We start from the raw sequence: 24593 nt of genomic DNA on the forward strand, positions 1-24593 counted from the left end.
CCTTCATTTTATCACTGTCTATATAAGGTCTTCCTCGTCCTGTAGGGTCTGCATCCACGTATGAGGCGGGGATGCAGTACCAGTACCAGTACCAGGGGGAGGCCACGACAAGTGCGACGGCAGGGCAGGAGGAGTCGCGTCTGGCCCTCACGGCGGAGGTTGTCATCGCTGCCAATACCCCGTGTGACCTCAAGCTGCAGGTGTGTGTTGACCTCGAGCCATTGTTGTGCTTTTATCTTCAATAGCTTGTGAACTATTCTTAACACATACGGTATGCATTTCAATATTAGGGCTTTGTTATGTGATTTCTCTAGGTCATTCATATGTGTGCATGTGTGTGTGTGTGTCGTCGATATAAGTCAGGTATCTTCACTTTTCTCTATTTCAATTCCTTTTTCAACTCCTTTTTAACCCGTCCGCTGCGATTATCATGGATTTGGCTTTCACTGGTAGCCTGGTAACATATAGTCCCAGGTCTTTCTTTGCCTCTGTGGTGGATAGTGGAGTGTTTCCCATGTGGTATTGGCATGCTGGATATCCCCTCCCAAGGTGCAGGACTTAAAATTTCTCTTATTGAATTGTAGCAGCCACGTTTTGTTCCATTCCTGTAGCTTGGTGATGTCTTCTGGTAGGAAATCTGCAGTCTATATCTCCCAGGCTTCCTTTTTATATACTGTTTGTCATCTCATATTTGTAGAAGCCCTTATATCTCTCACTGATATTGAAACTCTTACCATTTAGGTCAATATATGGAATGAATGTAGTTGGAGACATTCCACATCCTTGTCTTAACCCAGTATTATTCCCCCTGCAGTATCTTGTGGTGTTCATATATTCTCTGTATTTCTCATCTCAGTACATTCATATATATTTTTTATAACCACTATTGTTTTATGTATGTGATGGAAGCTGTTCTCCTGCTGAGCTTTAAACTTTTGAGCTAAGAGGAAATTCTTATCATCAGCACAAGTTTTTTCTCATTACCTTCATAATTATGGACATTTTGTGACTCTTGTTACATCTGTGTCTAAAAAGAGAGAAGTGTTTCATGTTCTCCTGATCTCTGCATGATATAACCTTAGGAGCAATTTCTGTTCTCTTCCAAAGGTCATGAATTTAGTTGTGGAAGATGTCAGCGAGGATGATGCCAAATGGTTTTCCGAGGCCGTGCAGGAGCATGATTTGCATTTCAGGTAAGCAGCTCTCTTGGGACATTCATTGCTTTATATATTTACTTAAAGGAAACAAGTGAAATATGCTGGAGTTATAACCAGTGTCTTCAGTTTTTCATCCTTTTCACTGGCAAGCTCTCGAGCAACCTTGAAGACCCTTTTCCTGTATCTCCTCCTTCCTCTGACAAGCTATTTTTAGAGGGGAGGGTCTGTGCCTGTATTTCCTCTTGCCGAGGACTTGATCACTTATACAAGGGATTCTGACCCTCTGCTATGGAAGGCTTTTGTTTTTCTGTCTCCTTTTTATGTTACCCTTGACCTTGAGCTTCCTCCCTTACTGTAGAAAAATAACATCCAAGCAGTATGTTAAAATCAGTAATTAGTATTTTGCATATGATTCAGTTTTTCTTTATAGGAGCTTGATAGGCTCTTGGTCTGTCTCCTGTCCCATCAGTAGGCATCAGTATTGTGCCTCTGTATTCAATCCCTTGCTCATGCAAAGGCATTATCACTGCATTGAATTTCCTTGGTCACTGTGTCCCTGGCAGCTACCAGCACGGCACCATCACCCACCTGTGTCCGCATGACGATGAGGAGGCCGTGGCCACCAACTTCAAGCGGGGGATCCTGTCGGCCCTCCAGATGACCGTCAGTCCGAGGGGGAACCAGAGTGATGTGGTGGTCAGCGAGGTGAGGAGTGATAAAAATGTCTATACTTTTGTCAATTCCCTGACTTCTCTTCCCCTTTTCAAAAATAGATCTTTGTTGTATGATTCCCCGGAGGACTTGATCCCTTATACACCTATACAAGTGATTCTGACACTCTGCTATGGAAGGCTTTTGTGTTTTTTGTCTCCTTTTTTAGTTACCCTTGACCTTAAGTTTCCTCCCTTAGTGTAAAAAAATGACATCTCAGCAGTATGTTAAAATCAATAATTAGTATTTTGCCTGTGTGTGCTACTGCTGGTGTGTTTGTGTGCCCCTCAGGTGGACGTGACAGGCCAGTGCGACACCAAGTACAGCCTGGTGTTGGAGCCGACCCTGGAGGTGACGAAGACGAAGACCGGCTGCCACTCCAGTAGCTACATCCCTCACCTCCCACACTCCCACTACACCAGCACCAAGGCCAACACACTGCTCCCTTTCACCAAGTTAGTGGTATTACCTTTGCGCAGTGGCAGTATCGTAACCAATGAGGTTCATCCAAAGTGCGTTTTGCTGCCTATACGTACAGCTCCCTTGTTTAGGGTATTGGGAAAGGAGCAATACGGCTACCCTCTGACTAGGAAGGTGGCCTACCCCATCCTCACCTTCACGTGGTGCGCACCGTTACTATACCCTGCGGGGTAGAACCAACGGGGAGGGGGGTAGCGACCATCAGCTGCTTTGTTTTAATCCATTTAGCCTTGATAAGGAGCAAGTCTCCATAACACTACATTGGACTGACCACCCATTGATACTTTTATTGAGTTTTTAGAGGCAGGAGCGATGGCCAGAGGGCGGCAGAAGAGAAAGGAATGTATGAGACTGGTGTCTATTAATGTGAATGGTTTAGGTGGTGAGGAAAAGAGGAGAGTGATGATTGAAAATTTTGTAAATGGTAGAGTGGATGTGTTGGGAGTGAGTGAAGCACATATTTGAGGAACTGGTGTGCGTGATGGTAGAGAGGGTACGTGGGAGGGTGTGCCTGGGGGGGTTGTATGGACGGGGATAGATGAGAAGTATAGAGGCAGGAGTAAGGAAGGATGTGCTATTGTGATGTCTGAAAGAGTGTGGAATGGTGTGACTGATTATGGTTGGAAGGGATCTAGAATTGTGTGGCTGAAAGGAAAAGTAGGTTTAGTAAAGTATGCATGGGTATGTATTTATGCACCAGTAAATGTGAAAAGTAAAAAAGGACTGAGAGAAAGGGAAGCTTTTTGGGAGGAAGTGATGCATGTTTGAAGAGTTTTGAGAAAGAAAGGAAGCTTATTATGATGGGAGATATGAATGCTAAAGTGGGTGATGGATGTGTGAAGGATGTGGTGGGAAAATGGGGGATACCTGGGAAGAATGAAAATGGAGACTGCCTGGTGGATGTCTGTGCTGAGGGGGGAATGTTCCCAGCGAACACCTTCTTTCAGCACAAGAATATTCACCGATACACATGGAGGAGGGGAGAAGATAATGAGCAAAAAGGATTGATTGATTATGTGGCAGTAGATGAAAGGCTTAGAAAAGAAATTTGTGACGCTAAGGTAGTAAGAGGAATGTTTGATGGATCTGACCATCTTGCAGTGCTGGCAAAGTTAAAGATGAAAGAAAAGTGGGTGTTTGAAAAGAAAGGTGAAGTAAAAAAGGAAATACTGAAGATAGAAAAGTTACAGGAAAAAGAAATAAAAGATGAGTATAACCGTGAAATGGCAGAGGCCTCAAGTGAAAAATGGGGAAGTAAAAGATAATACAAATATTGAAAAAGTTTTTGGAACATTTAAAGAAATAATGGTAACTACAACAAAAAAAGTGTTAGGGATGAAAGTGGTGAGAGATGGAAAAAGAAAAGGAAATTCATGGTGGACAGAAGAGATAAGGAGGATAGTAAAAGAGAAAAGGGAACTTTTTAAGAAAACTCAAGAAAGAAATGTGGCTGAACAAGTAAAAAGGGAAAGGAAAAGGAAATACAATGAATGCAAAATGAAATTAAGACAAGCAATAAAAGAAAGTAAGAAGAGAGTTGATGAAGACTTTGGAAAAAGACTAAGTGAAAAATATAAAGGGAACAGGAAATCATATTGGAAAGAAGTAAAAAACGAAAGAAATGCAGAAAATATCTCCTCAAGTAAAATAAATGAAGTTATGGATGAGAATGGAAAGATGTTGAAAGACGGGGAAGCTGTGAAAGAGAGATGGAGAGAATATTTCAAAAACTTAATGAATTTTGAGGATGGACGTCCAGCAGCTGTAACAGCAGCAGTTTTGAGTAGAGGTAGAGGAGGAGTATATAAAGAAAGAAGTATAACATATGAAGAAGTAAATCAGGCAATAAAAAGATTTAAAAATGGAAAGGCAGCAGGAATTGATGGAATCACAGCAGAAATGTTGAAGTGTGGAGGAGATGTAGTTGTTAAATGGATGGTCAAGATATGTGAAGTAGCATGGGAGGGGGGGTGGTGCCAGCAGACTGGACGAAAGCCATCATTGTCCCAGTTTACAAAGGGAAGGGCAGGAGAGGGGAATGTGGGAGCTATAGAGGTATAAGTCTCCTGAGTATACCCAGAAAGGTATATGGAAAAGTCATAATAGAGAGGGTGCAAAGACTTACAGAAGGGAAAATCAGTGAAGAACAAGGAGGCTTCAGGAAGGGAAGGGGATGTGTGGATCAGATATTTGCCTTCAGGATGGTAGTAGAAAAAATAATAGCAAAAGGAAAGAAACTATACGCTGCCTTCATGGATTTGGAAAAAGCTTATGACAGAGTCGATATTTTAAAGATTTATGGTGTGGGAGGAAAACTGCTTAGTGCAATAAAGTCTTTCTATGAGGATGCATCTGCATGTGTCAAAATTACTGGAGAAACAAGTGAACATTTTGAGATAAAAGTGGGCTTAAGACAAGGGTGCGTCATGTCACCATGGTTATTCAATATTTATATGGATGGTGTTATTAGAGAAATTAAGGGCAAAGTTGGAGAAGTTGGAGTAAGACTGTTCGATGAGGGAAGGAAGTGGGTGCTGAATTCGATACTGTTTGCTGATGACACGGTGCTCATTGCAGAAAATGAAAGTGACCTACAAAATTTGGTCAGTGTTTTTGAGTGTCTGTAACAGGAGAAAGCTGAAAGTAAATGTCAACAAAAGTAAAGTGATGGTTTGTGAGTGAAGTAGAAGTGAGGTTGTAGATTTTGTATGCCTATATAGAGTGGGAGTTCAATGTGAAAAAGAATGCAAAATAATTTTGAATGGTGAAGAAATAGAGGAGGTCAATGAGCTTAAGTACCTTGGATCAGTTATGTGTAAGCATGGTGGTATGGAGGGAGAGATAAGAGAAAGGGCATTGCAAGGAAGAAGGGTGGTAGGGTCTTTGGGACGAATCATGAATGGCAGAAGTGTGAGCATGGAGGTGAAGAGGGATTTGAGAAATACAATAATAGTACCAACCCTCACATATGCAAGTGAAACATGGGCCTGGAATGAAAGTCAGAGGTCTAGAGTGCAGGCAGTGGAAATGAGTTATTTGAGGAGTGCTTGTGGTGTGAGTAGAATGGATGGAATGAGTAATGAAAGTGTACGAGCGTTTTGGAATGTGTCACAGGGGTGAAGGGCAGAAGTGAAGCGACACTTTAAAGTGGTTTGGCCACATGGAGCGAATGGAGGAGAGTAAGATGACCAGAGGGGTGTATGTGAGTGAGATAGAGGGAGGGAATGCTAGAGGAAGACCTCCAGTGAAATGGAGGGATAGGGTGCAAGAGTACGTTAGGGAGAGGGGGGAAAGATCTTTGAGAAACTTTGAGCAGGCAAGGAGGGAGCGTCTGGATAGAGAAAGTTGGAAGCTCTTCTGCCGTGGCCATCCCCTAGTGGGAGCTCCTAGGAGCAGGCATCGATGAAATGATGATGACCTTTTAAATCACCTCTCCTCCCAAAATTGACCTATCTTTTGCCCACTCCTCTTGACTCTTTTGTGTGAGTAGCAGGCTTTTTTTCATTATTGTTTCCTTTTTGTTGCCCTTGAACTGTTTCCTCTACTGTAGAAAAAAAAAAGTTCTGTCAATAAATCAGGAATGTCATTTTATCTTGGTTTCTTTTGAGGTTTGGGAAAGGTTGATAAGGGAAATTTGTATGTAAAATTGTATGTAAGTATTTGTCTCTCTTCCACTGCCAGGAGCAACCAGACATGCCACATGGAGGGTGGTGGGGGCGGGGCCTGGCAGAAGGTGGAGTGCACAGAGGTGGTGGAGGTGCAGCGCCCTCTAGCACCAGGCAGCGACACACTTGCCTCCGTCGTGCTCTTGTCAACGCTCTCTCTAATGGAAGGACCGACCCCAACCAATGGCAACTTCTCTAAGGGTAAGAGAAAATATATATTGTGACTGAAGAATATGAATCTCGAGGTCTAAGTTTATGTGCCTTGATTTAATATGGCCCAAAACTAATAGTGCTTGATCATTTTTGCTTCCTCCAATTTTAAAGCTGCATGATGGAGTGCTTTTCATTTCCAATTTACAGACTTCATTCAGAATTTTTGCTCATCAAGATTTGTTTTCAATACTGGCGTCGTGCGTAATGGTTCCCCTCTAGTCTGTCCGCTGCGATTGGCATGGATTTAGTTTTCACTTGTAGCCTGGTAACACATACTCCCAGGTCTTTCTCTGCCTCTGTGGTGAATAGTGGAGTGTTTCCATGTGGTATTGGTATGCTGGATATCCCCTCCCAAAATGCAGGACTTTACATTTTTCTTCATTGAATTGTAGCAGCCACTTTTTGCTCCATTCCTGTAGCTTGGTGATGTCTTCTTGTAGGAAATCCAAAGTGAAGGGGCTAGACACCACTATCCAATATGCAGCTCCAGTACCCTTCTGTAGAGGTAGTATCTAACACCCTTCTGTTGCTCTCAGGTGATGAAATGAAGAGAAAAGTGTCCCTCGTAGCTGATCTCAAGGCTGCTGTGGAGTTTGCTGAGATGAAGAAGCTGCAGGCCAGTGGTATGAAGGAGCAGGTGGGTGAGGTGTGGTGTGAGGCAGCAGCTGTAAGGGGGTGTGGCCAGGGGTGGGCTGGGGGCTGAGGCTGCATATACTAAGTAGCATTCAGTCAAGCAGTCATGCAGCCATAAGAGCCAAATACTGATCTTTTTCACTGGCCTTTTGTCATTCAAGCTAAGATAAAAGAAATCTTGGTGTTCCAGAGTTTGTCTAGTACACCATCACTGTTGTACTGCTAGACATGTTAATAGAGGTGTTCCACAGGGCTCTCTTCCCTCCCCCACTCCCTTTCTGTGTTATGAAGGGAGGGTCTGGGAAAGGTCTGTGTCATGTTTGAGAGGAAGGAATAGGTTGGGAAAGGTCTGTGTTATGAAGGGAGGGGCTGGGAAAGGTCTGTGTCATGTTTGAGAGGAAGGAAGAGGCTAAGTAAGGTCTGTGTTATGAATGGAGGGGCTGGGAAAGGTCTGTGTCATGTTTGAGAGGAAGGAAGAGGCTAAGTAAGGTCTGTGTTATGAATGGAGGGGCTGGGAAAGGTCTGTGTCATGTTTTAAGTAAGGTCTGTGTCATGTTTAAGAGGAAGGAGGAGGATGGGAAAGGTCTGTGTCATGTTTAAGAGGAAGGAGGAGGATGGGAAAGGTCTGTGTAAATAGGGAGGGGCTGGGAAAGGTCTGTGTCATGTTTGAGAGGAAGGAAGAGGCTGGGAAAGGTCTGTGTCATGTTTAAGAGGAAGGAGGAGGATGGGAAAGGTCTGTGTAATTAGGGAGGGGCTGGGAAAGGTCTGTGTCATGTTTGAGAGGAAGGAAGAGGCTGGGAAAGGTCTGTGTCATGTTTAAGAGGAAGGAGGAGGATGGGAAAGGTCTCTGTAATTAGGGAGGGCTGGAAAGGTCTGTGTCATGTTTGAGAGGAAGGAAGAGGCTGGGAAAGGTCTGTGTCATGTTTAAGAGGAAGGAGGAGGATGGGAAAGGTCTCTGTAATTAGGGAGGGGCTGGGAAAGGTCTGTGTCATGTTTGAGAGGAAGGAAGAGGCTGGGAAAGGTCTGTGTCATGTTTAAGAGGAAGGAGGAGGATGGGAAAGGTCTCTGTAATTAGGGAGGGGCTGGGAAAGGTCTGTGTCATGTTTGAGAGGAAGGAAGAGGCTGGGAAAGGTCTGTGTCATGTTTAAGAGGAAGGAGGAGGATGGGAAAGGTCTCTGTAATTAGGGAGGGGCTGGGAAAGGTCTGTGTCATGTTTGAGAGGAAGGAAGAGGCTGGGAAAGGTCTGTGTCATAAAGGGAGGGGCTGGGAAAGGTAGTTGTCTAATGGCCATCTCTCCATTCCTTAGGTTGAGTCAGTCCTGGAGAGTCTGTCGGCATCTGAGAGTCCTGAGGGGGATGAGCTTAAGCCTCGACTCTTCTCCAATTTCATCTATTTGCTGGCCCACCTGGAGGAGGAGGAGCTGGAGGCTGTGTGGGATGACACCAGCTCAGAGAAAGACAAAAGGTAAGGTGTGCTGTGTGTATTTACCTAGTTGTGACATACGGGAAAAGAGCTACGCTCGCGCTGTCCCGTCTCCATATCCTCTCTTATCCAACTTTTCCTTAAAATCATGAATGTTTCTTGCATAAACCACCTCCTCCTCCAGTCTATTCCATAGCTCAATGCTTCTGTTTGGGAAGCTAAACTTTTTCACATTTCGCCTGCACGTGGTCGCCCTCAACTTCTTTCTATGTACTCTCGTTTCTCTTTCATTCCACACACACAGGTCCTCTCTGTCCAGATTCTCCACCCCGCTCGCCACCCTGTACACCGCTATCAGGTCTCCTCTTTCTCTTCTTTCCAGGGTTGTGAGCCCCATGCTATTGAGTCTCTCCTCATACGTCACTTGAGTGTGTGTGTGTGTGTGTGTGTGTGTGTGTGTGTGTGTGTCTAGTTACGTAGTTCTGGTGTTATAGAGAAAATGAGGTCTTGTCTTACTGCACTACAATCCATATCCATGTCTCTGTGCATATGCCAAGTGTGGAGGATAATCTTGCCTCTTAGAGTTGAGGATGGCCAAGTAATTCCCCGACCTGTCTATGGGAACAGAAAGGTGCTGCTGGACGGGCTGCTGGTGTGTGACGCTATGCCTTGCCATGGCATGGTGGCTCGCTTGGCTGCTGAACAGAGGCAGCTCACGCCAGGACAGGTCAACATGTGGCTGGCTGGGCTGCACCTCCACATGGCTGCACACTCATCCCTGGTCACTCAGCTGCTGGTAAGACCTTTGTCCTGTGGTTCTTCAATTGTTCCTTGGTCTGATACCCCCAAGATCAACTCTCAACCTGGTATATCCTGTCATCATTTTTATTTATTTATTTTTTTTTTTTACTGGAAAGGAAGCAGCTCAAGGGCATAAAAAAAGAGAAAAAAAGCCTGCTAAATGCTGCTCCTAAAAAAAGATAAAAGTAGAGAGTGGCTAAAAGGTCTGTGTAATGAAGGGAGAGGCTGGGAAAGGTCTGTGATGAGGGATGGGCTGGGAAAGGTCTGTGTCATGTTTATGAGGAAGGAAGAGGTTGGGAAAGATCTGTGTAATGAGGAAGGGGCTGGGAAAGGTCTGTGTTATGAAGGGAGGGGCTGGGAAAAGTCTGTGTCATCTTTGAGCAGAAGGAAGAGGCTGGTAAAGGTCTGTATAATGACGGGAGGGTCTGGGAAAGGTCTGTGCAATGAAGGGAGGGGCTAGGAAAGGTCTGTGTTATGAAGGGAGGGGCTGGGAAAAGTCTGTGTCATCTTTGAGCAGAAGGAAGAGGCTGGGAAAGGTCTGTATAATCAAGGGAGGGGCTGGGAAAGGTCTGTGCAATGATGGGAGGGGCTGGGAAAAGTGTGTTATGAAGGGAGAGGCTGGGAAAAGTCTGTGTCATCTTTGAGCAGAAGGAAGGGGCTGGGAAAGGTCTGTATAATGAAGGGAGGGGCTGGGAAAGGTCTGTGCAATGAAGGGAGGGGCTGGGAAAGGTCTGTGTCGTGTTTAAGAGGAAGAAAGGTGGCCTCCTCTCACCTTAGTCAGAGACAGTTGTGTATATGTGGTTATTCTGCTGCAGGATTTGGCCAAGTCCAAGAAGGCGTCCTCCTCAGCCCTGATGGCAGCCTCCAGCGTGGTGCACCGCCTGTGTCAGCAGCCAGAGGAGGAGTGTGCAGCAGTGGCCCAGTGAGTGGCAGGGTCCCAGCTGTGTGCATCGCTTGACTCTTGAGTGTAGACATTCTGCATAGATACACTCTTCTAGTAGCTGCAGGATTACAAGGATATTTTAAGTCCATGTTTAGAGTCAAAACTTATAGATGAATACTACTTTCCTAGAGGTTATGACCTATGCTACTACTTTATTTATTTATTTATTTTTTGTACTAGCCTATAGTGCCACTACTACTACTACTACTACTACTACTACTACTGTCAAAGTAAAAGTTTGACCCCCAATACTATGATGCATTTGATTGGGAAACATATTGAAACCCTTGAAGAAATAATGGTACAGGTGGTAGTATTAGTATTAGTATTTATAGCAGCAACAATAGTCAAAACCTTCAGTATAAAAGTACATACCAATAAGAAGGTCAACTTGCTATTTTAGTCTCCCCTCCACCCCCCCCCCAAAAAAAAAAAATCTGACTTCTCCACAAGAATGTTTGTTAAGCAAGTCCACCTCTGAAGCCTTCCTGTGCCCCGCCAGGCCATTTCTTGATTTCGTGGATGAAGAGGTCGGAGAATCGTGCGGCTTCGGCAAGACCAAGCAGCAACAGGAGCAAATCAAGTTGACCCTGAGGGCCTTAGGCAACGCTGGTGTGATGCCCTCCAAAGACTTCCCCGAGAGGTGCTACATGGTGAGTGAGGAGGAATTAGGGGCTGGGGGAGGGGCTGAGAGAAGCTTGTTTTATATTTCATGGAAAGGGAAGGTCTAGGAGGGGTTTGTGTCATGAAGGGAGGGGCTGGGAAAGGTCTGTGTCATGTTTGAGAGGGAGGAAGAGGCTGGGAAAGGCCTGTGTCATGAGGGGAGGGGCTGGGAAAGGTCTGTGTTATGAGAGAGAGTCAGTGTGGTTGTAGAATTTTTTTTATTACGGGACCCAGATACTGTCTTCCCAGATTGGTATGTTGGAAATTTGCTGCTAATAACTTCTTTCAATCTGGCTACAAGTATTACTTCAGATTTACTGAGAGAGAGAGAGAGAGAGAGAGAGAGAGAGAGAGAGAGAGAGAGAGAGAGAGAGAGAGAGAGAGAGAGAGAGAGAGAGAGAGAGAGAGAGAGAGAGAGAGAGAGATTTACATAGATTTACATAGAAAATCAGACCACACAGACCCCATGGTCCAGACTTGGTGGTCTGTCCTTAAACCTAAGTGATTTTATATTAATCAGAAGACTCCAAAACGTTGCATTTCTACTCTAGTTGATATTAAGTTGAAGGAAGTGACGGTCGAGCTTATTTTTGAAGGAGTCAATCGTGTTACACTGGACCACTGATGGTGGAAGCTTATTCCATTCTCGCACTACAACGTTGGTGAAGAAAAATTTGGTGCAATCTGAATTTACTTGTCTACATCTGAGTTTTACGCCATTGTTCCTCGTCGCAGACTGTCATCGATCATAAACAATGTTGATCTGTCTACATTCGTGAAACCATTAAGTATTTTAAAACATTCGATCAATTTTCCTCGGAGGCGACGTTTCAAGAGAGAACATGTTAAGGGTAGAAAGCCTTTCTTCGAGGATTTGTTGCGCAAGGAAGGATCATTTTCGCTGTCGACGCTGAACACCTTCTAATTTAGCAATATCCTTTGCATGGTGGGGGACCAAAACTGTACCGCATATTCCAAGTGGGGTCTGACTAAACTGTTGTAGAGCGAGTATTACATCTTTATTCTTGAATACAAAGTTTCTTTTAATGAAGCCCAACATTCTGTTCGCTTTATTTGCTGCATCGATGCATTGGTGTGAGTATTTGAGGTTTGACGAGATTTTGTCCCCCAAGTCGTGATATGATTGAACGCTTTTGAGTTTAACGCAGCGCATTTCGTATTCGAACTTCTTATTCCTCGTTCCAACTTGAAGGACCTGGCACTTGTCTACGTTAAAGGGCATCTCCATCTATCCGACTGTTGAAATTATGTGCAAATCCTCTTGGAGGCTTTGCCTGTCTTCGTCAGTGAGAACCGAGTTACCAATCTTTGTGTCGTCTGCAAATTTACTAATGCGGTTATTGAGTCCAACATCCACGTCGTTGATGTAAATAATGAAGAGCACTGGGCCAAGAACCGAGCCCTGAGGGACGCCACTAGTGACAGGCGCCCACTCTGAGTTAAATCCGTCAATCACTACTCTTTGTTGTCTGTTGCTCAACCAATTCGCGATCCATTGGTTTACCTGACCGTCAATACCTATTTGTTTTAATTTGTAAAGTAATTTATGATGCGGGACTTTATCAAACGCTTGAAATCAAGATAGACTACGTCCAGTGATTTGGTTACGTCATAAACAGTGAAGAGGTCGTTATAAAAGGTTAATAGATTTGATAGGCAGGATCTTTTGTTTCGAAGCCATGTTGTGAGTCCCCAATTAATGAGTGGCTTTCAAGGTAACTCACAATTTTGTCTCTAATCATGCCCTCAAGTAGCTTACCTACAACCGAAGTTAGACTAATGGGCCTGTAATTACCTGGTACTTTTTGTCTCCTTTCTTAAAAATCGGTGTCACGTTAGCCTTTTTCCAATCTGAAGGACAATGCCTTGTCGCAAGGACATATTGAATACGGTTGTGAGGGAGGAGAGTATTTCGCTCTTTGTTTCTTTCAGCAGAGTTGGATATACTTTATCAGGTCCAGGACTTTTATTTGTTTTAAGTGATTTGAGGGCTTTAAGGACTTCATCGGGTTTTATTTCAAAGTTAGACAATGCATGCTCGGATTTACATTAGTACTGGTGTTGGTGGTGGTGGTGGAGGACTGTTATTATTAAACACCGAGGAAAAGTAATTATTTAATAGGTTTGCAACGTGTTGGCTGTCAGTCACTAGTGCACCGTCGCTGTTTATTAAAGGTCCAATTCCACTTCTGATCGCCTTTCTGTTGTTTATGTAACTGAAGAAGGATTTCGGATTATTTTACAGTTGGCTGCAATATTTTCTTCATATCTACGCTTTGCCTGATGCACTAATCTTTTACTCGTCGCTTGCATCATTGTAAAGTCTAATGTTTTCAAGGCTTTGGTCTTTCTTTAACCTGTAAGACAATTTTCTCTCCTTGACTGAGTGTTTAATTTCGCTATTAAACCAAGGTGGACTTTTATTAGAGAGAGAGAGAGAGAGAGAGAGAGAGAGAGAGAGAGAGAGAGAGAGAGAGAGAGAGAGAGAGAGAGAGAGAGAGAGAGAGAGAGAGAGAGAGAGAGAGAGAGAGAGAGAGAGAGAGAGAGAGAGAGAGTGTGTGTGTGTGTGTGTGTGTGTGTGTGTGTGTGTGTGTGGCAGCAGGATTATATATTTTTTATACAATATGTGTGCATGAGCCAACAAGTCAGGGGACCCAGATACTGTCTTCCCCAGAACAGAGCACTGCCACCAGAGCTGCGCACCACGGCACTACAGAGTTACCGACGCACCGGCTGTGGCACCGGCACCACAGAAACGCCCTGGAAGGTATGCTGGCACACTCGGGAGTGGGAGATGAGATTTGAGCTTAACCTGTTGCTGTATATTTGCTTTCCTTCTTTTATGGCACAGGAGGCAGGACAAAAGAAAACCCAAACTACTCCTTTAAAAAGTAAACTAATAAAGCTCCACCTGGAATTGACCTCTCTTTTGGCCTCTTGTTCTTTTTTTCTTTTGTTCGGAGCAGCGGCTAGCAGGCTTTGTTGTTGTTGTTTTATGTCCTCAAGCTGCCTCCCTTGCTGTAAAAATAGGAAGAGTGATCAGACATGGCTTGAGGTGTCATGATACTCCTCTTCTGAAAACTTGTGTAAATCTAAAGTTTTTGCCTAAACGTACTCTGCCCTCTTGCTGCCTTGCAATATATTATGCATTTTGTTAGAGATTGAATCCCAGAACATATACCTAATCATATACCTAATCATTTACCTTATCATATACTTAATCTAAACATAATCCCATATACAACACATGAGTTCCTTGGGCAGCTCCTGGAGGACAGCAGTGAGAGGAGTGAGGTGCGGATAGCTGCCTACCTCGCCCTGGTGCCCTGCGCTGCCCACTCCCCGGGCTTCTTCACACGTGTCCACAAACTCCTGGAGCAAGAGGATGTCCAGCAAGGTGACCGCCACTACCTAACACACTCTGATAGATACACGTTTGACTGACAAATCCCATTCAACACAGCCTATCAGGAGAGCCATGAAGAGCTGTCTTGCAAGACTGATGTGGAAAAAAAAAAAAAAAAGGAAAACTTCTTATTGATTGATCAAACTCTAATATCCAAGTTGTTAACTCTCGATGTTTATTTGTTAGATATTTCTCTGAGTACCTTTCAGTAGTTGTAATAATAATATCTGTTTGTGTTTAATCTTTTATTATGGTCTGAAATGAGTCCTCTACAGATGAGACTGTGTTCTGGGCAGTTGTTCTTGCTATTTTGCACCTTTTAGAAGTGTTCTTTTTGTCTGCAGTCTATTCCTTCATCTGGACCCACATGAAGAACCTGGCAGAGCAGCCCGGGCCCAGCCAGCACGACCAGACGCTCTCCAAGCTGGCCAGACAACACTCACTGCCTCACAAGTTCAACAATGATGCTTTCCACTCCTCGGGGCACCACCGCTACGCTGCCTTCAGTGAGCTGGTCAGTCTGTCTTGCCTCTCTCTTCAAAAAGGCCTTTCTTGGTTGTCTCATTTTGTATTTTCATTTAATTTCCTCTGCACATGGTTAAATACAGTGGTAAGTTGATCAGAGTAAACTAAGTATTAACCCTCAACATAATATCATTTCATATATTACACGCTGACCAACTTGCTGCTCCATTAATCATGTGTAGAGGATGAAGGAATGTGTTAGAATAATTATATTAAATGAGTCTTATCTCTCAATGTCTTGCTGGTGCTGGAGGCTCACTTAAAGAACGTGTGTCTTGCTTCAGCTGAACCTGGGCAGCAGCTTGGACGCCAGCGTCGTGTACTCCCAGGACTCCTACCTGCCTCAGCAGGTCTCGGCAAACCTCACGCTGGACCTCCTGGAGAACTCATTCAATTTCCTTGACTTTGGCGGAGAGTTCAGCGGCCTAGAAAACATCATTGAGGGCTACTTTGGCAAGGAAGGATACTTCAGCAATGAGGACATCCTGAAGGTGCTCCAGAGCCTGAGGCCAAAGAGAAACATAATTCACGATGACAAAATCCAGGAGTTCCAGAAGATGTACGATGAAGAGAAGGGCAGGAGGAAGCTTGGGGCTGAGGAGGACGAGATGGAGGAGGAAAAGCCCAAGATGTCTTTCTATGTGAGAATGTTTGGCAATGAAGTCTTTTACGTGGAGAATGTTTTGCAGTATTCGCCAGCACAGCTTCTCTACCACCTCATACAGGAGATATCGACCCCCAAAATATTCAAGGTGAGTTAGTATATATACTCCAGAGTAGTCTCTTTCTCTGACCTCCTTTGTTATTAGTGTTAGAGAGTGGGTTTGTCAAAGCGTGCACATCCTGCCTTCCAGTTTGTTCTCACATCAGGAAAAAGCTGCTTTGGAAAACTGAGCTGTGCTGTGAAAATTGTTTACTGAAAACAATAGGTGTATATTCTTTATTTTGACAATAGTTTATCTTTGTAGCTCAGGCTAGTTGTCCAGAGTAATTTTTCCCTGACCTGAGCACATTTTGGATAAGTTATCAAACATACCCTTATGGAAGACTTTTTGGGTCTCCTTTTCAGATTATTGACCAGGAGTACATGGCACCGACCTTCCTTGGGTTTCCGCTGCGGCTGAAGCTCAACGCCACAGCCTCCGTCACCATCCAGCACGAACACACCTTTGGCAATGGCCGCCAATCTGGCCTGCATCTGAAGGGCAGCCTCACCCCCACCGTGGTGGCAGCGATGGACGAGACACTGCTGGTGGACGCCTTCGTGTCCTCCAGTGGTCTCCGAAGGTCCTCCACACAGCTGGCCAAAGTCAACTTTGGCGGAGAGCTCTCGTTTGACGAAGGGGAGGTCGCCGAGTTGCAGGTCAGCGTGCCTGAGGAGGAGGTGGTCAAGGTGAGCTCGTCTGTCACTCTGGCCCTTCTTCAGGGTGATGGGCGGTGGGAGGAGCTTGAGGGGGCGTCCCCTATGAAGGAGGATCACTGTACTGGCACCCTTGAGGATGTGGTGGGCCTCAAGACGTGCACCAGCCTCAGCCGCAACACTCACGAGGTGGATGGCCAGCAGGTGACCCTGGAGCCATACAAGAGTGAATTTAAAATGACCAGAACAGACACCTTCAAGTACTACAAGCTTTACATCAAGCGGCAGGACAGTATTGTTGAGGCGCTCTTTGACACCCCAGGCTCCTCAGTTGATCGCAAGCTTCACTTCCTCTTCAACATTAACCCCAACCGTGAGGGGGGTGACATCATCGTCAGGGGAGTCGGCTATGTCATGACAGGGAAGTACAGGAACACCCAGGCAGAGAAGATGCTGCAGCTTCAGACCCGGAAAGACTCGGAGGTCCTCGGGGGGCTGGAAGTGTCTCTGAAGAAGCAACAGGAAGGCTCGAGTGTGAAGCACATGCCAACCTTGGAGCTGGTTGTGGGCCCGGACAAGTACACACTTGGAGGGAACCTTACGCATGGCACAGATAAAGAGACAAAGGAAACTAAAGGTTAGTATGCAGAATTATGTTTTATTTAACCCGTCTGCTGCAATTGGCATGGATTTGGCTTTCACTGGAGCCTGGTAACACATACTCCCAGGCCTTTCTCTGCCTCTGTGGTGGGTAGTGGAGTGTTTCCCATGTAGTATTGGTATGCTGGATATCCCCTCCCAAGGTGCAGGACTTTACATTTTTCTTCATTGAATTGTAACAGCCACTTTTTGTTACATTCCTGTAGTTTGGTGATGTCTTCTTGTAGGAAATCCACAGTCAAGGGGTTAAGGCATGTGCAGTCATTCATACATGTCATTCCAATCAGCTGTCACTGTTAGCATGCCTTGATGCCACCACACAGCCCTGAAGCCTAGGTACTGGAAGACCATTACCTCACTCAACCTTTCAGTTAGCATGGAAGTCTCAGTGACATGGTTATAATACTGATAATAACTGAAGGCGTATGGAGCCAGGAAAATTATTATACTATACATGGAACACTGGATGACATACACTGTGGCTTTGCTGACAAAATGTACAGGGAAGCTAACTGGTAGTAATTTTTTTGAGGTATAAAAAAAGGTGAAATAAATGTTAAAAGAAAAAAAAGGGAAATATATTAAAAAGTGGATAATTTATGTTTGCGTCACAGTGTCCTGGGAGGTGGAAGGAGCCTGGCGCAAGAGGGAGTCTGCCGAGGTGACTCAGGCCTTCGCCTCAGCCTCAGGGAACTTCTCCACTGGCCCAGAGGAGACAAGCTTCATCCTGGACACCCAGTACGGCAGTGACCCCTCTCAGCCTCACAATGTCACTCTCACCTTGGGCAGCGCACACACACTACAGAGGAACATGAAGACCTCCTCAGGGCATGCTGGAATACAGGTACGGCAAGGATTTAACCCGTCCGCTGCAATTGGCATGGCTTTGGCTTTCACTGGTAGCCTGGTAACATACACTCCTAGGTCTTTCTCTGTCTCTGTGGTGGATAGTGGAGTGTTTCCCATGTGGTAGTGGTATGCTGGATGTCTCCTCCCAAGGTGCAGGACTTTACATTTTTCTTCATTGAATTGTATCAGCCACTTTTTGTTCCATTCTTGTAGCTTGGTGATGTCTTCTTGCAGGAAATCTGCAGTCAAGTGGTTAAGATTTAGTGTTTATTATCCTTTGACTTTGTGTGTGTGTGTGTGTGTGTGTGTGTGTGTGTTTACCTAGTTGTTTACCTAGTTGTGACACACGGGAAAAGAGCTACGCTCGTGCTGTTCCGTCTCCGTATCCTCTCTTATCCAACTTTTCCTTAAAATCATGAATGTTTCTTGCACAAACCACCTCCTCCTCCAGTCCATTCCATAGCTCAGTGTTTCTGTTTGGAAAGCTAAACTTTTTCACATCTCGCCTACACGTGGTTGCCCTCAACTTCTTTCCATGTCCTCTCGTTTCTCTCTTGCTCCACACACACAGATCCTCTCTGTCCAGATTCTCCACCCCGCTCGCCACCCTGTACACCACTATCAGGTCTCCTCTCTCTCTTCTTGTGTGTGTGTGTGCGTGTGTGTGTATATTTACCTAGTTGTGAAATACAGGAAAAGAGCCGTACTAGGCTCGTGCTGTCCCGTCTCCATAACGCTTATTATCCAGTTTGACTTTAAATTCATGAATCGTTTTTGCACACACAGTCTCCTTGTCAAGTCCGTTTCATGTTGTTATGCTTCTGTATGGAAAACTGTATTTCTTGATGTCTCTCCTACAGTCACTCTTCTTTAATTTCTTACCATTGCCTCTTGTCACACTTCTGTCACGTTCCACTAAGTCTTCCCTGTCCAATTTCTTCAATCCCTCTTGTATCCAGTACAATGCTATTAGGTCCCCTCTCTCTCTCTTCTGCTCTCCAGTGTTGTTAGTCCCAATTTCTCCAGTCTTTCTTCATAAGTATGTTCTCTCAGAGTTTCCGGTAATTTAGTCACTGCTCTTTGTATTCTTTCCAACTTTCTAATTTCTTTCTTCAATCTAGGTGACCACAGTAATGCTGCATATTCCAGTCTTGGATGTATCATCAATGTTATTAGTTTCTTCACCATTTCTTCATCTAAATATGTAAATGCTGCTTTTATGTTTCTAAGAAGATTGTATGTTTCCCAGTTATCCAGTCTATATGTTTTCCAAAGGATAACTTGTCTGTTATGATCACTCCCAGAGTGTGTGTGTGTGTATTTACCTAATTGTATTTACCTAGTTGTGAAATACAGGAAAAGAGCCGTACTAGGCTCGTGCTGTCCCATCTCCATAACGCTTATTATCCAGTTTGACTTTAAATTCATGAATCATTTTTGCACACACAGTCTCCTCGTCAAGTCCATTCCATGTTGTTATGCTTCTGTATGGAAAACTGTATTTCTTGACGTCTCTCCTACAGTCGCTCTTCTTCAATTTCTTACTATTCCCCCTTGTGTGTGTGTGTGTGTGTGTGTGTGTGTGTGTGTGTTGTACCTAATTTCAAACTCTGTGCATGACTGTTCATGTCTCTGTTTTGGCATCCCCAGATCAGTCAGCTGTCCAGTGGCCTGATGCTGCATTATGAAGTGCGGCCAAATCTTTTTGACCTGAGTGTCAATGCTTCCCTCCACGGCACAGAGGTGAGTTGACGAAGGGACGAATGAGGTCAGCGAGAATTTTTTCTTTGCAATAATGGAGATGATGCTCCCCTCTTTATAAATTCCAAAGTTACTGCCGAGGCACTTCAGTGTTCTTGTGGCGCCTAAAGTGTTGCTGTGTTGCAGGTGACGTCTGAGGTGGTGCTGAAGGATGTGACAGAGGGGGGCGGCCAGGACTCGCAGCTCACCCTCAGTCTGGCCAGTCCGCAGCTCGATCTGGACTACAAAGCTTCAGGGATCTACAAAGTGTGTTGACCGGCCTGCCAGTTCACGTATTCACCCTTGTCCTTGTGATTCCTGACAGTGTATCTTCCCTGGTCTCTGCACAGCAACCATTTTTGCCCTGTCTTTCTCTGAATGGTCTAAATATCTATGTAAATCTATAATCCTCACCAGTTATTCTTTTCTGCATCTCTATTTATCTTTTCCCCTATGATGCCTAGCAATGTATCTTGCCTGGTCCCTGCACAGCCACCATTTTTGGCATGTCTTTCTATGAGGGGTCTGAATATCCATGTAAATCTATGTAAATCCTTGGCAGTTTATATTCTCCTTTCATCTTTGTACAGACACTCTTTTCTTCACCTCTTTCCACCCTTGTCCTTATAATAGGTAGCAATGTATCTTTCTTGGTTTCTTCACAGTCAGCATTTTCTTCCTCTCTCTCCAGCCATTCATCATTTTCTCATTGTTCTCTGTTGTATCCTTGAAGGCCAATCCCTTGGGTAATCTTGCAGGTCTCGGAGAGTGGGGTCCATGCAGAGGCAGAGCTTAACCTCGGCTCTTCTCTCAAGTCAAAAATCTTGCTCACCTATTTGAGTGAGGATGACCCCTTGCACATCCTCACCGGCCTTCACCTTTCCCTTGATGACTTTGTGTTCCAAGTCGGCTACAGCGTTGACATGTCCCAACCGGATCACTTCCTCATCTCGGTAAGTCATGAAGCGTTTGTTAGAGTAAGTTGGAATTACTGACATTTGTTCTTATGTAAAAGTGACCCAAAACTGATGACTTTTTTGCAGTGTTCTTCTGTTCTCTTTTTTGTAGCAGTATGTTTAGTTTTTTTTCCTTGTATGTGTCTTCCTTGTCCAGCTTCCTCTGTTGTAAAAGAAAAAACATTAGTGAATCTTTGCCACACTCCAGGCAAGTGGCACTGTGGGGGAGGGAACGGCAGGACTCAGTCTCCAGGCTGACTATGGGCGTGACCGCCCCTTCAACGCCTCCCTGGAAGTGTCTGCCGGCCTGGGAACAGAAAGCGTTGGCCTGGCGTCCCACACCGCCTCAGACGCTCACTGGCATAACTTCACGGGCAGAAGCACTGTAAGACTTCCTGTTCCATTATCTTAAAGACATAGAAATGGCCATCAGCAGTCTTACATAATTGAGTAGTGTGTAATTGCTGTTTACTCTTACCCATTTTATATTCTTGCATCAGCCAAGCCATTCAGTATGTGAGATGCTGCATCTTAGAGTATGAAGTAGTCTGTATTGCCTTGAGGATGCTTATAGTGTTTAAAATAGATATGTAGATAAATTTACTTGATCAGTGACAAGTTGTTTAAAAAAAGTCATACATGGAGCATGATTCCGCCGCCATGTTGCTCTATCTTCTATCAATATTTTCACGCTGACTGCTCTTCTTAACTTGCTAACTGCATGCCTCCCCCCCTCCCGTGGCTTCACCACACATGACTTTCTACTCAAGCTCATTCCTATACTGTCCAAACCTCTTATGTAAGAGCTAACCAGCATCTTCACTCTTTCATCCCTCACACTGGTAAACTCTGGAACAATCTTCCTTCATCTGTATTTCCTCCTGCGTACAACTTGAACTCTTTCAAGAGGAGGGTATCAGGACACCTCTCCTCCCGAAATTGACCTCTCTTTTGGCCACTCCTCTGTACTCTTTTTAGGAGCAGTAAGTAGCGGGCTTTTTTTTCATTTTTTTTTTTTTTTTTTTTATGCCCTTGAACTGCCTCCTTTGCTGTAAAAAAAAAAAAAAAAAGAAGGGAAAAGCTTTCTTTAAAACATTTCCTTGCAGGTCAAATGGTTGGAGTGGTCCGGCAGCCTGGGCCATGAGGTGCTGTTCAGCGAGACCACCAAGGCCATCAAGCTGTCCCTGGAGGAAGCCGGGAGTGTGGAGCTGTTTTCCAAGGCAAGGAGTAGTTCCTGCATCATGTGTTCCCCTTCATGGCCAAGAGGGTATATTGAAATGTGGACCCTAGACTTTAGATTTCTGCATTCACTGATTTAAAAAAAAAAAAAAAAAAAAAAACCTAAAAGATAATACGTATTAATCTTCAGTCAATGCATAAAGGATCTGTAAACACTATTATGGAAATTTAGGCAAAAAGCAGCTGAGAGGTGGCAACTCACAAGCACTGACACTGTTATGACTGTTTCCATGGACTATGCTTGTTGGCAGTACTGCATACATAGCATTTATATTAACCCGTCCGCTGTGATTGGCATGGATTTGGCTTTCACTTGTAGCCTAGTGTCATAGAGTCCCAGTTCTTTCTCTGCCTCAGTGGTGGATAGTGGAGTGTTTCCCATGTGGTATTGGTGTGCTGGATATCCCCTCCCAAGGTGCAGGACTAAAATTTTCTTCATTGAACTGTTTCAGCCTCTTATTGCTCCATTCCTGTAGCTTGGTGATGTCTTCTTGTAGGAAATCCACAGTCAAGGGGATAAGAGCTACCAAGTAGTTTTGCATAGAAATATATAGATAAAGGGAGGTCAGAAAGAACTTGTGCCAAACAGTGCCTGTGTAATGGTGTCTGCCCAACAGACTTGGCCGGACCAGGCAGTGAAGGTGGTGGTGAGGGACGCCCCTGGAGACAGCAACCCCATCTTTATGGTACTGTTATTCATTGGTGTGTGTGTGTGTGTGTGTGTGTGTGTGTGTGTGTGTGTGCAGTTAAAGAATCGTGCATGTGTTTTATTGTTTTATATCTAACCACTAATTGCATTCATTTCAAGTAGTCAGTCAATTCAAAGTTGCCACAATAATGTACTGGAGGACTTGCTGACCACTGCAACCTTCTTTTCTGTGCACCATTTCAGCTTGGAGCCAAGAGACATGCCAGCAGTGAGGAGTGTGTGGTGCAGGTGAACCTAACGAGCGGTGACAGCCAGCTGATGCACCTTGCCTGGAACATGGACAGGTACAGTAATGCTCTCAACCAACGTGTGTGTGTGTGTGTGTGTGTGTGTGTGTCCATGTAAATACCTTGTGTGTTATTAACTCCTCCACTGCAATTGGCACAGATTTTGCCTCCACTGGTAGCTTGGTAACATATAGTCCCAGGTCTTTTTCTGCCTCTGTGGTTGCTAGTCATGTGTTTCCCATGTGGTATTGGTATGCTGGATATTGCCCCTCCCAAGGTGCAGGTCTTTACATTATTCTTCATTGATTTGTAGCAACCATTTTTTGCTCCATTCCTGTAGCTTGGTGGTGTCTTCTTGCCATAGCTGGGCATGATAACAGAAAATTTTATTCCCGATAACTGATAATGGAAAACCTTATTGGTGATAACCAATATTTGTTAACTGGAGACACAAATATAGGCGATAACCGATAACCAATACCAATATAAATCCACAATTCTGATACTAGTTAGCGATAAGTCCGATAGGCGAAAACGATACTATGTTGATATTTCAACTAAAAAACATATATGAATTCAAATTTTCATTATCCGTATTTTAGAAAACTTACGAAACCTGAAAACCACACGTTGACATGTACCTGTGGACGGTAATACTAGAAACGCCTGAACCGGTGATGTGTTATTTGGTGTCCTCACCGTCAAAGCTGGCGCTTTTTTTGTTTACAAACACTGGTCTCTCGTGAACTGAGCATGCTCAGACCAGCAAGCATAGACCTGTACAGTCTCACAAAGCTTTTAACCATAATTAAGAGTTACTGGAAGGCTGAATCATACATACAGTACCACTACCACCATCCCCGCTGTTTCTAGAACGACACTCTGTACGAGTTGTATTTATATGTACAGAGTGTCGTTCTAGAAACAGCGAGGATGGTGGTACTTTATGTCTGATTCAGCCTTCCAGCAACTCTTAATGTGTTAAAAAGCTTTGTGAGACTGTACAGGGCTACACGAGAGACCAGTGTTTGTAAACAAAAGCTCCAGCTATTGAAGATGGGACACCAAATAACACAACACCGGGTGCCTTCAATACCATGGCATACTCACAAACTAATATGGAATATCAAATTTGAGGCAGTGAATAATCATTTTTTGGGCAAAGTTAAATGATTTTTCTCTTTGATATATTGATTTTTGAGTCTAACATAAAAAAATAACCTAGTGTTTTAATGTTGATGATCTAGTATGAAATCTCTTCACTGAAGATATTTCATACCCCGAAGTTTTTTCATACAGTACCGGGCGCCCGGGCCACGCATGCGCAGTAGGGAGGAGACAACGTTTTTTTTCTGAGAGGCAGAAAAAAGTAGCGATTATCACTAGTTTGGTTACAAAAGTAACGAAGATGCCGATATATATTTAAATAAGTAGCGGATGGCCGATAACCTGATTTTGTTATTAGCGATAAAGTATCGCGATAACGCCCAGCTATGCTTCTTGCAGGAGATTAGCATCCAAGGGGTTAATGGATTGAATGCATATCTAAAAAAAAAAAAATTTTTCCTCTTTCAGTAAGAATGAATTTACCTTTGGTCTGCAACTCCTTGAGAGCCAGCTGGATGTGGAGGGCCAGTACAGTGTGATGGAGAATGGCACCATTTCCGGAGCCAGTCAGGCCAAGGTCATGCTGCCTTCTGGTGATTCTGTCTCGGCAGACTTGAGTCTTAGTTACGTCACGACGGAGAACGAACGCTTGCTCATGGTGAGGGTCTGAGGCACTTGCTGCTCCTAAGACTGACTTTCTTCTGTGCCGTCTGTACTCAGGGAAAGGTCACCCCCTGCCAAGGCTAGGACTTCACTGACAGAGGGTAGATTTTAGTCCCTAGAGAGAGTATGTTGTGGTTGCCATGTAAGTCACCCTGCTAAACCTGCTCTTAAAGAAATTGTTCAGAATATCAACTTCTACGACTGGTATCTCTGGTATTTGCCTTCCTATCATGAGTAACTAATTAAGTTTGAGTTAATTTATTACACTCTCACTCCTCCATCTTCTCCAGGCTGAAAAATTTCATAAAAGTTTGTGCAAAAGTCAAATTCTTTATGTTTCAAGGCGATGTTTCAGATGTTTCAGAGGGAACCAAGCTTTACATAGTTATAAGATTTCTAGGGCTCAGGACACAGTGTAGTCTTGAAGGGGATTAACTTTCATG

General features: G+C 44.3%; 1 protein-coding gene across 1 annotated transcript in view; it reads left to right on the top strand.

Moving 5' to 3' along the window:
* The window catches only part of LOC127007963 (uncharacterized), a gene marked incomplete at its 3' end in the record, with an annotated part of 29789 nt that extends 5644 nt beyond the window's left edge, over positions 1-24145 (top strand). The window contains 24 exon segments of the mRNA XM_050879510.1: positions 46-200; positions 1108-1193; positions 1721-1862; positions 2160-2323; positions 6030-6214; positions 6763-6863; positions 8166-8323; positions 8909-9077; positions 9898-10004; positions 10528-10678; positions 13384-13476; positions 13974-14106; positions 14460-14629; positions 14925-15392; positions 15710-16637; positions 17275-17504; positions 19160-19252; positions 19397-19516; positions 20008-20202; positions 20414-20590; positions 21312-21425; positions 22062-22130; positions 22337-22437; positions 23956-24145. Of these exon segments, the coding sequence (XP_050735467.1) occupies positions 46-200; positions 1108-1193; positions 1721-1862; positions 2160-2323; positions 6030-6214; positions 6763-6863; positions 8166-8323; positions 8909-9077; positions 9898-10004; positions 10528-10678; positions 13384-13476; positions 13974-14106; positions 14460-14629; positions 14925-15392; positions 15710-16637; positions 17275-17504; positions 19160-19252; positions 19397-19516; positions 20008-20202; positions 20414-20590; positions 21312-21425; positions 22062-22130; positions 22337-22437; positions 23956-24145 (4499 nt within the window).
* Positions 24146-24593: the final 448 nt, after the last annotated feature.

The sequence above is a fragment of the Eriocheir sinensis genome, chromosome 36 (assembly GCF_024679095.1).
Source record: "Eriocheir sinensis breed Jianghai 21 chromosome 36, ASM2467909v1, whole genome shotgun sequence".
Lineage (NCBI taxonomy): Eukaryota > Metazoa > Arthropoda > Malacostraca > Decapoda > Varunidae > Eriocheir > Eriocheir sinensis.